Raw genomic sequence first — 14,085 nt, 5'->3', positions numbered from 1 at the left:
AGCTCTTATGTCATTAACCAGGGTCTGTGAAGCAATGACATGTGTCAGCAAAGCGGCAGACTGGGCGCTATGTCCCCCCACCCCAGCACATTGTGGGACAGCAGGTGGACAGCAGGAAGCATTCTGGACCTCCCGCTTTTAACACAGGCACGTTGCTGGTTTCCTGATCGTTTGGGGTTTATTGCGAAGTTAGCGGGTTGTTTGCGTTTTCACCTTTTGGGGCTGGATGCATTTCCTGACCAAGGTGTCCCGGGAAGAGCCGGAACCGCTGCCTCCTACCGACTGGGAGGGAGGTTACTTCTGCCAACATGTCGCTGTCTTTGTCCTCTTCTACTTTAGCTGCATGGTGATTGTCCTGGCCTCTTACAGCTCCTTCTTACAGGTAAAGGGCTTTGCGTCCGGGGAAGTTGGGGAATCACTCCTCGCGCGTATAGAAATTGGGAAACGCTCCCAAGGATTGCCCTTGAGTCTCCAGGAGCTGAATATTCCTGGAGGTTGCTGTGAACCACCCTGGGAGAAAGCTCCTGGGTCATTAAAGAAAATGCTCTTAAACAACGTTTCCCTTCAAATACCTTTGGCTTGTCCATGTGAAACACTGTAGATGGGTGTTAGGGGAAAGCTGTTTGATTGGGCCAGGTGGTGGATTGAGAGGTCCAAGTGATGAAATCTCCAGGAATACGCCCAGCCAAAGTTGGGCAACCCTGAGGCTAAGAGAGTGAGGGACACTCACAACCACCTGAAAGGAGGGGATGGAGCTGGTAAAAACCTCCTTCTCATAGAAGCCTCAATGCGCCACATTGGGGCGGCTGGTTTGTAAATGCATTTCTGTGAGCACATCTGAACCTGGTCTTACTGGAGAGGTGCCCAGGAAGGAATTTCGAGTTTCTGAGCAGAGAAACAGAAACAAGGTCTATCTTGTCTTCTCTATGTTTAACCCATTACTCGCTGACTGTACAGACATGTAGGGAAATAGTCACTCTAGAGGCAGTGATGGTGATGAAAGTGGATTGATTCCTCAATCTTAACACCAATGATTTATAATCCTGTTGGGAGTTACAAAAAACAAGCAGCAGGAGGCTGTTCAGCCCATCGCCCTGTGCTAGCCCTCTAAAAGAGTTGCTCGTTTATTCCCATGCCCCATCACTTTCCTCACAGCTGTTCCTTTCTCCACTTTTAAAATGAATACGAGTGGAAATACTCGTCAGGTTGGTTAGTATCTGTGGGAAGAGAACGGACGAATTTGTCAAGTGTAGAGCTTGCTGTTAAGTTCTGGACCCCCCGTTTATTTTCGCTTGCTTTTCCCATGCTGTAACTGTCACTCTCCCGTGGTGATAAATATTACTAAAACTGATTATCTGGTCATTATCACATTGCTGCTCCCAGGATTGTGCCGTGTGCAAATTGGCTGCCGCACTTTCTACATTACAACAATGACTACACAACCAGAGTACTCACACTGATATAGCACCTTTTACAACCTCAGGGCGCCACCATAGGAACAGGAGAAGGCCATTCAGCCCATCGAGCCTGCCCCGCCATTCAATATGATCATGGCCGATCGAACACTTCAATGTCCTTTACCCACACTATCCCCATGACCCTTTATGTTATTGTTAAGTAGAAACCTATCAATCTCTACCTTTAAACATACTCAATTACTGAGCTTCCATGGCCCTCTGGGGTAGAGAATCCCAAAATTCACAACCCTCTTGAGTAAAGAAATTAATAAAAAATTTTATTAAAATTCATTGACATGTCCCAGCTCATGTGACACTGTCACATGAGGGGTCATGTCTGAAATTTTTTTTAATTTAACTTTTCATAATCAAAGTGATCTCCCTGAGGCAGCTCCATGCCTCAGGGAGATTTTTGTGCTCTTTTGCGCACACGCATGAAAGAGGGCAGGCCCTGACTCTCCCTTCTCCCCCCACCCACACAGTAGCGCTAAGCACTTCTGGGTGCGCGTCATGCTGGGTGGGCCTTAATTGGCCCGCCCACGCAAAATGGCGGTGCGCAGCCAATCGCGGGTGGTGATCGACTATGCGCCCGCCCACTCCTGAACTGCCCGCCCGACGGAGAAAATTCTCCCCCAAGTATATAACGTCCACCAACTCCCCTTTATCAGTTCTGGGAGCAACACCCTCAAAAAACTTAACAGGTTCGTCATAATTTCCCATTCGCAAATCCATGCTGACTGTGCCCAATCAGATCATCCTTATCCAAGTGTCCATTTATCACATCCTTTAGAATAGATTCCAGCATTTTCCCTACTACTGATGTAAGGTTAACAGGTCTGTAGTTCCCCTGTTTTCTCTCTCCCTCCCTTCTTAAATAATGGGGTGACATTTGCTACCTTCCGATTTGCAGGAATGATTCCAGTATCTATAGAATTTTGGAAGATGATCACCAATGCATCCATTATCTCCATAGCCACTTCTTCCAACACCCTGGGATGTGGAATATCAGGTCCCAGGAACTTATCAACCTTCAATCCTGTTAATCTCTCCAATACAACCTTCTTACTAATACTAATTTCCTTCAATTCCTCATTCTTCCTATCCCCTTGGATCCCTAATTCTGAGACATTTCTTGTATTTTCCTCAGTGACGACAGATACAAAGTAATCATTCAGCTTCTCTGCTATTTCCCTATTCTCCATTATAAATTCTCCTGCCTCTGCCTGTAATGGGATCCACTTTGCCTGAACCAAACATTTCCTTTTTTACATACCTATAGAAGCGTTTACAGTCCGTTTTATGTTTTTTTGCTAGTTTTACATTTATATTCTAATCTCCCTTTCTTTATCAGTTTCTTGGTCTTCCTTTGCTGTATTCTAAAATCCTCCCAATTCTGGCAACTTTATAAGCCTTTCCTTCTAATCTTATACAATCCTTAATTGCCTTTGTTAGCCACAGTGGACTGACTTTTCTTTTTGGGTTTTTGTGCCTTAAAGGAATGTATGACTTCAATAAACTATGCAATAATTCTTTAAAGACTGTCCATTGCATATGTATGGTCTTGGACTCTTATGACATACCAGCTCCTAAATATTCTCTTCTAAAATTTATTTTAAGCATTCCCCTCCAATATTCGCTGCCTGACATTGACTTTCTGACATTCCCATTCCCACATTGCCCCCTCTAATATTCCCTCTCTGACATTCCCCACTCTGGCATTTCCTCTTTCACATTAATCTTTAACACAATTGTTATCTATGAACTCGGACTTGCTGCAGGCGACAAGTGCAAGTCTCATGATCCCAACAGACTTAGAGTCCTAAAGTGTCATTAACATACTTTGACATATGTTACATCTAATTGACATTTTTGTTCCAGTTAAGATAGCATGTTCTTCCTGTGTCTACCCCTCTTGCACTTGAGTGCAAGAGCTTACCTGTTTATAACACCCCGTGTTGCACTCTTTTTCAATACAGAAAGCCTGTCCCACACCTCATGATGACTAGACCGCCATGATTAGTCATTTGCCACCTGCAATACCCCCTTCTCTTCGCTTTAGCTTAACATCGGTGATAGGAAAGATAATGGCCATGTACTAGGTGTAATTTATCTGGATTTTCAAAAGGCCTTCGATAAGGTGTCCCATAATGGACAAGTGAATTAGGTCAGGGAATGTGGAGTCAGGGGACAAGTGGCAGAACGGATTGCTATCTGGCTTCAAGACAGAAAGCAGAGAGTGGGAGGAAAGGGTAGTTATTCAGAGTGTCAGAAGCGGAAGTGGTGTTTCACATGGATCAGTGCTGAGATCACCACTGCTTACAAATGAAATTAATGATTTGAACTTTGGTATCAAATACACAGGGTTGGATTTAATATTCCCCTGTTGACAGATTTGAAAACAGAGTTGGCGGGGGAGGTCTCATTAAAGCCAGTGGGCATCTTCCTGCCCTCCCCAATTGTGATTGTACCAGTGGTGGGGGTGGCATTGGGTGACTTGTTTGCCAGTGAGCCAATTGATGCCCTTACATGGGCAATTAATGCCCACTGGGATTTAACTATTGGAGGGAGAGAACCATACTAAACCCCACTAGCCAGGCAGGTTCCCCTGCACGGGCTGGTGGCAGGCAGGGGAGGGCCTCCTTAAAGGGGCCCCTGGGCTCATTGGAGGGCCCCTCCCCAAGATTTTGCACACCCCCCCAGGTTGTCTTCCTCCCATGGCCTCTCAAACCCCACCCTGCCTAACCCCCTCAGCCGCTTCATCCCACCTCGATTGGGCCTGCCAGGTTGGTACCTGGCGACACCCCCAACCATACCTAAATGATTCAGTGCTGCATGCTTTGATTGGCCAGCAGCTCTCTGAGGTGGAACATCCTGATCCAGAAGGGTAGAACCCACCTCCAGCCTAATAACAGCCTGTTGGTCATTAACTGAGTGCGGGGCAGCCATTCCTCCCCTGGGTGGGCTCCAAACCCCACCCCCCCCACCCAAATCTTTCAGCTGGGGACACAGAGAATCTGGCTGAAATTGTTCAGCCCACAATCTCCAAATCCAGGGATGAAGGGATGACGCCAATATTGGGGGGATAGTCAATACTGAGGTGGACTGCAACAAATTCCAGGAGGACACTAATAATCTTGCAGGATGGACAAATGAAGTTCAACACAGATAAAGGTGAGGAAGGCACATTCTGGTAGGAAGAATAGGGAGGTCTCTTGTTACTTGGAACGTGAGAGTCTGGGTGGGATGGAGGAACAAAGGGATCTCAGAGTAGAAATACAACAGTCACTAAAAGTTGCACCACAGGTTAGCAAGACCACAAGAAGAGCAAACCAAGCAATACGTTTTATTTCTAGGTGGATAGGGAAGTTATGCTAAACCTGTATCGAACCTTGACCAGATTTAGAAAACTGTGTACAGCTCTAGTCACCATATTATAAAAAGGATCTCGGGGCACTGCAGAGGATGCGGAGAAGATTTACAAGGATAATACCAGAATTGAGTGGGTACACATATCAGGAAAGGATTGACAGGCTGGGTCTCTTTTCTCTTGACAAAAGAAGGTTATGTGGGTGACCTAATAGAGGTCTTTAAAATTCAGAAAGGTTTTTGATAGAGTGGATAGAGAGTGTGTTTCCTCTTGTGGGGAAGAGTGTAACTAGAGGCCGTCAGTATAAGATGGTCAGCAAGAAATCTAATAGGGAATTCAGAAGAAACCTCTTCAGTCAAAGAGTCATGAGAATGTGGAACATACTACCACAATGAGTGGTGGAAATGAATAGCACTGATACATTACATTAAGGGGAAACTAGACAAGCATATGAGGGAGAGAGAATAGAGGGTTACAATGATAGATTATGATGAGGAAAGATGGGAGGAGGCTTGTGTAGAGCATAGATGCTGGAATGGACTGGTTGGGCTGAATGGCCTGTTTCCTACGTAATCCTATATGAATTTACATGGCACAAGTGTTATCTATCAAGACCTTGCCTTACCTTCTATCCCATGCGATCCCTGCCTCAGGAACTGGTCCAGCTCCCTATTGAAGGTGATGGATAGAGACAGCACCGACCACATCAGCTGGCAACACATTCCAGAGGCTCAATATTCTCTGGGGAAATAAGGACCGTCCAGCACCTAGTTGTGCAATTGCATGTTTTGTGCTGCCATTGCTTCTGTCTTGGCCTCACTGTATATACCAGTCACTGGGAAAGCACTGTCTTTGCAGTTAGCTGCAATCCTCCAATACAATCCCATGTAGTTTCCATGCAGGACAGCTGTGTGGTTGGAAGGCTAGTTAATTCCAAAGTGCCACCTGGTGGCCAGAGGCCATGACATGTTAACATGGCAAAATTGAACTGGAAAAGTTGACACAACAATTTACAATGGAAAACGTTAACAGAGAAGCATGACCCTTTGGTCGTGTACATTAAGGATGATATATGAAATATTATAAAGCTAAAGAGAAAATTGTACTTGCTGGAAATACAAATCAGCATCAAAGAAATAACAGATTCATGTTTAATATCTTTTAAGGGGTCTACACCCAAACATAAACCTGTCTTCTCCCCTTTATAGTCGGTGATACTTCTGGTGTGTATTTCCAGTTGTTCTTATTTCATCTGACTGGTTTTGATATTTTAAATTCTACAATGAAACATAAGATTGAGCATGTGTCCTTTGTGTAGATTTACAACAGATTGAGCATGTGTCCTTTGTGTAGATTTACAACGCTGCTCGCACAGTTGTGAAGAGTTGCAGGAAGATTCAGTCAGTGGGTAAGTGTCCGCAGTGTTTTCTGTATCACAAGCCATTCTCATGGGTGAATCACAGAATTTGTTCTTATTAAACATGGGATTACACATTGGGAATAAAGTCTTGCTGAAAGGTAGGTTCATGCAACACTTTTAGCATGGAGTGTTGCACGAGACTGTTAGGGAAGGTGACAGATTTACCCTGCTACACACGCTACACACTACACATTAAACACACACACACATGACAGGGCTCCGCTTGTCCTCAACTTTCACTCCACTGGCCTCCATGTTCAAGGATCATCCTCCACCATTTCTGCCACCTCCAGCATGATGCCACCACCAAACACACCTTCCCCTTCCCTTTCCATATTCCAAAGGTACTGTTCCCTCTGCCATACGCTGATGCACTCCTCAATTACCCCGAACAATCCCTCACCTGTACCACCTTTCCATTGCAAGTGCAGGAGATGCAACACCTGCCCTTTCACCTCTCCTCTTCTCACCATCCAAGGCACCAGACAGTCCTTCCAGGCAAAATAGCAATTTACTTGTACTTATGAACATATGAACAAGGAGCAAGAGTAGGCCATTTGGCCCCTCGAGCCTGCTCTGCTATTTAATAAGATCATGGTTGATCTGATAGTAACCTCAAATCTGTATCCCGCCTACCCCCTGATAACCTATCACCCCCCTGCTTACCAAGAATCTATCCACCTCTGCCTTAAAAATACTCAAAGACTCTGTTTCCACCACCTTTTCAGGAAGAGAGTTCCAGAGACTCACGACCCTCACAAAATAATTTTGTCTCATCTCCATTTTAAATGAGTGACCCCTTATTTTTAAACTGTGACCCCTAGTTCTAGATTCTCCCACAAGGGGAAACATCCTTTCCACATCCACCCTGTCAAGACCCCTCAGGATCTTAAAGGTTTCAATCAAGTCGCCTCTTACTCTTCTAAACTCCAATGGATACAAGCCTAACCTGTCCAACCTTTCCTCATAATATAACCCTTTCATTCCAGGTATTAGTCTGGTAAACCTTCTCTGAACTGCTTCCAATGCATTTATATCCTTTCTTAAATAAGGTAACCAATACTGTACACAGTACTCCAGATGCGGTCTCTCTAGTGCTCTGTATAACTGAAGCATAATCTCCCTACTTTTGTATTCAGTTTGCCTCGCAATAAATGATAACATTCTATTAGCTTTCCTAATTACTTGCTGTACCTGTATACTAGCCTTTTGCGATTCATGCACTAAGACACCCAGATCCCTCTACATTGCAGAGCTCTGCAATCTCTCACTATATAAATAATATGCGTCTTTTATTCTTCCTGCCAAAATGGACAATTTCACATTTTCCCACATTATACACCATTTGCCAGGTCTTTTCCCACTCACTTAACCTGTGTAAATCTTTTTGTACCCTCCTCATGTCCTCTTCACAACTTACTTTCCTACCTTTGTGTCATCAGCAAATTTGGCAACCATCCCATCCATCCATTCATCCAAGTCATTTATATAAATTGTAAACAGTTGAGGTCCCAGCACTGATTCCCGTGGCACACCACTCGTTACATCCTGCCAACCAGAAAAAGACCCAGTTATGCTTACTCTCTGCTTCCTGTTAGCCAGCCAAACTTCTATCCATGCCAATATGTTACTCCCTATACCATGAGCTTTTATTTTCCGCAGTAACCTTTAATGTGGCACTTTATCAAATGCCTTCTGGGAATCTAAGTACAGTACATCCACCTGTTTCCCCTTATCGACAGCACGTTACTCCCTCAAAGAACTCCAAAAGATTGGTTAAAAATGATTTCCCTTTCACAAAACCATGTTGACTCTGCCTGATGACCTTGAACTCATCCAAGTGCCCTGCTATAGCTTCTTTAATGATAGCTTCTAACATTTTCCCTATGACAGATGTTAAGCTAACTGGCCTGTAGTTTCCTGCTTTCTGTCTCCCTCCTTTTTTTGAATAATGGAGTCACATTTGCTATCTTCCAATCTAATGGGACCTTCCCCAAATCTAGCGAGTTTCGGAAAATTAAAAGCAATGCATCAGCTATCTCACTAGCCACTTCTTTTAAGGCCCTAGGATGAAGTCCATCAGGATCCAGGCATTTGTCAGTCTGCAGCTCCAACAATTTACTCAGTACCACTTCTCCGGTGATTGTAATTTTCCTGAGTTCCTCCCTTCCATTTCCTGATTTATAGCTGCTTCTGGGATGTTACTTGTACCTTCTTTAGTGAAGACTGATGCAAAATACCTGTTCAATTCATCTGCCACTTCCTTGTTTTCCATTATCAATTCTCCAGACTCACTTTCTATAGGACAAATGCTCACTTTGTTAACTTGTTTCTTTTTAAAATATTTACAGAAACTCTCACTATCTGTTTTTATGTTTCTGACTAGCTTTCTCTCATACTCTTAATTTTTCCCTCCTTATTAATTTTTCGTCATCCTTTGCTGTTCCTTATATTCTATCCAATCTTCTGACCTCCCACCCATATCTGCACAATTATAGACGTTTTCTTAAAGTTTGATACCATCTTTAACCTTTCTAGTTAACCACAGGTAGTGTGTTTTTTACTTTGTTCTTGGACTTTTTCTTACTCGTTGGAATGTATCTATTCTGTGTATTCTGAAATATCCCCTTAAATGTTTGCCACTGCATCGCTATCGACTTACCCCATAACCTAGTTTGCCAGTTCACTTTAGCCAACTCTGCTTTCATGCCCTCATAATTGCTCTTATTTAAAGTTAAAAACATAGTCTCAGATCACTCCTCTCTCCCTCAAACTGAATGTAAAATGTAATCGTATTATGGTCACTGCTACCTAGGGGCACCTTCACTATGAGACCATTAATTAATCCCATCTTGTTGCACAATACCAGGTCTAGTATACCTGCTCTCTGGTTAGCTCCAGAATGTACTGTTCTAAGAAACTATCCCGAAAACATTCTATGAACTCCTCATCTGGGCTACATTTACCCACCTGTCTTTTCCAGTCCACATGTAGATTAAAATCTCCCATGATTATCGCTGTGCCTTTCTGATGAGCTCTCATTATTTCTTCCTTTATGCTCCACCTTACCGTGTGGTTACTGTTAGGGGGCCTGTACACAACTCCCACAAGTGACTTCTTGCCATTACCATTTCTCATCTCTACCCAAACCGTTTCCACATCCTGGTTTCCTGAACTCAGGTCATCCCTCTCTACTGTGCTGATACCACCGTTAACCAACAGAACCACCCCTCCACCTTTTCCTTGCTTCCTGTCCTTCTGAAATGTCCTATACCCTTTAATATTCAGGTCCCAATCCACGTCCTCCTGCAGCCATATCTAAGTATTTAGTGTACTGAAGACATTACTCACAACGCAGCCTCCTTTACCTTGGGGTGGGCCAACTTCGATTAGGTGATCACTTTGTGGAATGCTTCCATTCAGTCCACAAGTAGGACCCTGAGCTTCTAGTCGCCTGTCATTTGAATTCTCTGCCTTGCTCCCACTTTGACCTCCCTGTCCTTGGCCTCCTGTGGTGTTCCAATGAAGCTCAATGCAAGCTTAAGAAACAGCACCTCATCTTTTGATTAATCACTTCACGGTCTTCCAGACTCAACACTGAGTTCAACAGTTTCAGATCATAACCTCTGCCTCCTTTTCTTTAGATGCAGTTGTTGACGATACTGCTTTTCCAATGTACACCGACTCTAAACCCATCTTTAGTCACTTTACTTGTCCTATTACCATCTCCTTTTGCCTAGCACCATCACCCATTTTGTTATTTAATCTCTCCTGCCCTGCATTCTATCACAGCTCTTCCCTTTTGTCCTTTGCCTGACTCTGTACTTGCTTAAAACCAGTTACGTCTGTTATGACGTGGCAGATGATGTGTGCCAGGCAGACCGAATCCACAAGGGAAACTTGGTCGTGCTATCACAACAGTTTTGCAATTTGTATTTATTATGAGAAGATGTGTGCACTGAATTCAGAAGTAATGAGCCCACTAAGACCTTTATAGATTTTTTAAAATGAAATTAAAATATTTATTAACAAAAGAAAAGGTCTCAAGCACATATATAAGACTACAATTACATAATACTATAACAAATCCTAAATTTCCTAATTAACCTGCCTCTAAATTACACCCCTTTTAATGCAACAGTCCAAACTAGATTTTAAATTTAAAAAGCAAGCCAGCAAGTGACCACAGTACCCATTTGACAGTGGAATTCCAAAAGCTTGTCTCTAACTTTAGTTACTGGACATAGCAGGCTTATGCACAAATGGCTGGAGACTTCCTGAAGGCTGTTTCTCACACTCCTGTTAGATCTTACATGGCCCCCAACATAGCCTTTCATTCTCCATTATATATGTTTCTCTATCTTTAATCTGTAAATTCCATTGTTCCATATGTCTTTGGAAATGTACTTTCCCCACAATATAGAAACTTTCATGTTGCCAGTATTGTCAGCAACCTTGGGGAAAAATAAACACACTGCTTGGCCTTGCTTATCTAGCTAGTCGCAAACATCCTAACATCCCTTTGAAACCCAAATAACTCCTTCACTTATCTAAAAATGCAAATTTCCTTCACACCCTACATGCTAAGACAGTATCCATGTTTACTGATTAGCATTTCAAGTATATTTCTACACCTAGCTTCTTTTGATAATTTCAAGCTTGCAGTCTACCTGACTCCAAATGTAATTAAATCACACAGACAGAACCATCTACACTCGCACCCATAATCTACTTGACAATAAACCAGAATGATATTATGAAAGTGATTATACTTTTGCAATACATCTCTTAACTTTACCCAGTTCTGATGGAAGGACCTGAAACGATAACTCTGTTTCTCTCTAAACAGATGGTGCCTGACCAGCTGTGTATTTTCAACGTTTTCTATCTGTATTTCAGATTTCCAGCATTTGCAGCATTTTGCTTTTGTATACACACTTACATTGCGTTCTTGAAAAACGCACACAAAATAATCAAAACACACAAACACACAGGCCACATACAGACAAAGGCAAACACATCATTATCTATACAATGTCATGCGCAAAAAATTGAACAAAGCATTATTTTGTGGGTTGGTTTTGTCCTCCAACTGAGACGTGTATAGAAGCTGCACCTGTGGATGATGAAGGATGGATGGAAGAGTCTAGAATAAAAAAACTAACTTTTTAACAGGGAGCATCTTATACTTGCCAGACAGGACTCAGTCTGAGTCAGAAGGTTGTGGGTTCAGACCCTCCACTTGAATACTTGAGCAGATAATCCACTCGAGTGCCGTGTTGGAGGTGCTGTCTTATGGGTGAGACATTAAAATGTGGCCCCATCTTCCCCCCCATGTGGAGGTGAAAGAGCCCATGGCAATATTTTGAAGAAGAGCAGGGGAGATCACCCTGGTTTCCTGGGTCAATTTTTAATCCCAAAATAAACACCACTTAAGAGATATGATCTGGTCATTTATTGCTGTTTGTGGGATCTTGCTGTGTGCAAGCTGACTGCTGAATTTCCAGTGACTGCATTTCAATATCCTTCATTGGCTGTGAAGCACTTTGAGATGTCCTGAGGTTGTGAAAGTCGCTATATAAATGCAAGTCTTTCTTTTTAAATAGAAGAATTATGGCAGCAACTTGCAGTTATAAAGCATCTTTAATGTAATAAAATGTACCAAACACACTTCACAGGAGCATTATCAAACAAAGACACCAGGCCACATAAGGAGATATTAGGACAAGGAACAAAATGTTTGGTCAGATAGGTAGGTTTTAAGGAGCACTTTAAAGGGGTAGAGAGGCGGAGAGGTGTAGGGAGGGAATTCCAGTGCTTAGGACCCGGGCAACAGAAAACACAGCCTCTATTGGTGGGGCAATAAAGGCTGGGGATGGCTAAGAGGCCAGAATTGGAGGAGCGCAGAGATCTGAGGGTTATGGGGCTGGAGGAGATTGCAGAGATAGGAAGGGGGAGGCGGCGAGGCTTTGGAGTAATTTGAAAATGAGGAAGAGAATTTTAAAATTGAAGAGTTGCTGGACTGGGAGCCAAAGTAAATCGAACTTGATAACAACCTCTTCCTTTTCTCCGTTTTCCCCAGAATGCAAGTCGAGTGCTCCCCAAGGCTTCTCGTTGCTCTGCCTCGCGGCTGCACTGAAGAGGAGGGTTGGAGGCATGCTGGGAGCAGTCTTCGGACAAGGGAATGATGCCAAGGCACACAGAAGGGTCCGCTACTCGCTGGAGCGGAAGGTGCCCCTGGCCAAGAAGCAAGCGAAGCACATGAGGCCAGGCAGGCATTACAAGAGGCACCGGGCCCAACACCTCCACTCCTCCAGTGGTGAAATCCTGTGCTACTTGCCACGCAAAATGCTGTCGTATCCATATGCCAACGAGGCCTCGATGGACACCTTTCAGTATGGGGACTTCAACTTTGTGAATGTGTGGAAGTCCAGGTATAGCAAGTCTGGCTACAGGTACATACAGTCAGGTAGAGAGCAGGGCTTGAAATCAGCTAGTATAGCCAGCTTTGAAAATAGACTCAAGGTGAGACCCAAGCTGCGATTGCCATTTTGCGGCTACAAAAGAACCCATTTCTTCTAAAGCAATGATATTAAAACCCCACCCCCATCCACCACCAACAAAGAAATCGAGGGGTTGGGGGGGGACAGCAGAAGCGGAAATTTCTAGGAGATTGTAAAAATCAGAAGATATGAGAATGTGGAGCCTTTTGTGTTTCTATGCAATAAAGAAAATTGAAATGCTCTTTGATTTACCCTCGTTCTTTCCTTTGTGATACGTAGCTCAGTGGCTGGCACTCTGTCACCTGCTGAGTCAGCAGGTTGTGGGTTCAAGCCCCCACTCCAGAGAATTGAGCACATAAACCTGGCCCCCTCCCCCCAGTGTGAGGGCTGAGGGAGTGTTGCATTGTCAGAGGTACCATCTTGTGGTTGATTCATTAAAACAAGTCTCCGTCCTCTCAGGTGGATGTAAAAGATCTTGAAGTGCGCTTGAGGACATCCTGAGATCATGAAAGTAGGTGTCTATAAATCTGAGCCTTTCAATTATTTTATAGAAGTGCAACGATGAGATGTGATGAGATTTACAATGGATAGTTTTAGTGAGATTGGAAAAGTGTCCTCTCATTGCCCTTGCCTTTTCCCTGTAAACATGCAATTACTTTGTCGTCAGATAATTATCCAATTCCCTTTTGAAAGCCACGATTGAATCTCTCTTGGAGAAGCTGCTAAAGGAATTATGCACCTGAATGGACGTTTTCTTACATGGATCCGTGACACTTACTTCTAGTCAGTATTTTTAGCAAATTTGTAAATGCTGTCCAAGAGGCCACATCTGCAATCTCACTACAAGTACCGAAGGATAAATTTTCATGAATCATTTATAGTCTGGAACACACACTGGCCGAAGCAATACAGACCTAAAGAACTGACATCTTACATCTGACAAATAAGAGACTGTCTGGGAATAATTGTGTTAATCCAGCAATGTTCTGGCATTTGCTGATGGAACAAGGCATTTAGACTCTTCCAGATTTCTATTGAATTAAACTGGTGGATAGAATCAAAACGTCTGATCTTTAAGTACCAATGATTGTTTTATGTTTGAGGATCGAATTAGTGAGAGTACAGATATGATCAAAAAATAGAAATTGCTTCGGAAAACCTCCAGGCAGGAGCCCGTTGTTCATCCAATTTGTGCACAGCAAGCTCCCCCAAAACATCAATGCAATAATGAACACATTATCATCTGGTGGGGGAGATGGTGCCAGGTCCAAGCTAATGCTCTGGGGTCATGGGTTCAAATCCCACCACAGCAGCTGGTGGAATTTGAGTTCAGTTAAT

The 14,085-nt window shown here is 43.4% G+C and overlaps 1 protein-coding gene across 1 annotated transcript; it reads left to right on the top strand.

Annotated features, from left to right (window-relative positions):
• Positions 1-226: 226 nt before the first annotated feature.
• LOC144694108 (uncharacterized) lies at positions 227-12,988 on the top strand. Its single transcript, XM_078564465.1, has 3 exons — positions 227-382; positions 6,178-6,232; positions 12,327-12,988. Exons 1-3 carry the CDS (start codon positions 227-229, stop codon positions 12,824-12,826), a joined length of 711 nt encoding a protein of 236 aa, XP_078420591.1. The 3' UTR covers positions 12,827-12,988.
• Positions 12,989-14,085: the final 1,097 nt, after the last annotated feature.

Source organism: Cetorhinus maximus, chromosome 19 (assembly GCF_964194155.1).
Source record: "Cetorhinus maximus chromosome 19, sCetMax3.hap1.1, whole genome shotgun sequence".
Taxonomy (NCBI): Eukaryota; Metazoa; Chordata; class Chondrichthyes; order Lamniformes; family Cetorhinidae; genus Cetorhinus; species Cetorhinus maximus.
This window is presented reverse-complemented; position numbering and strand designations above follow the sequence as displayed.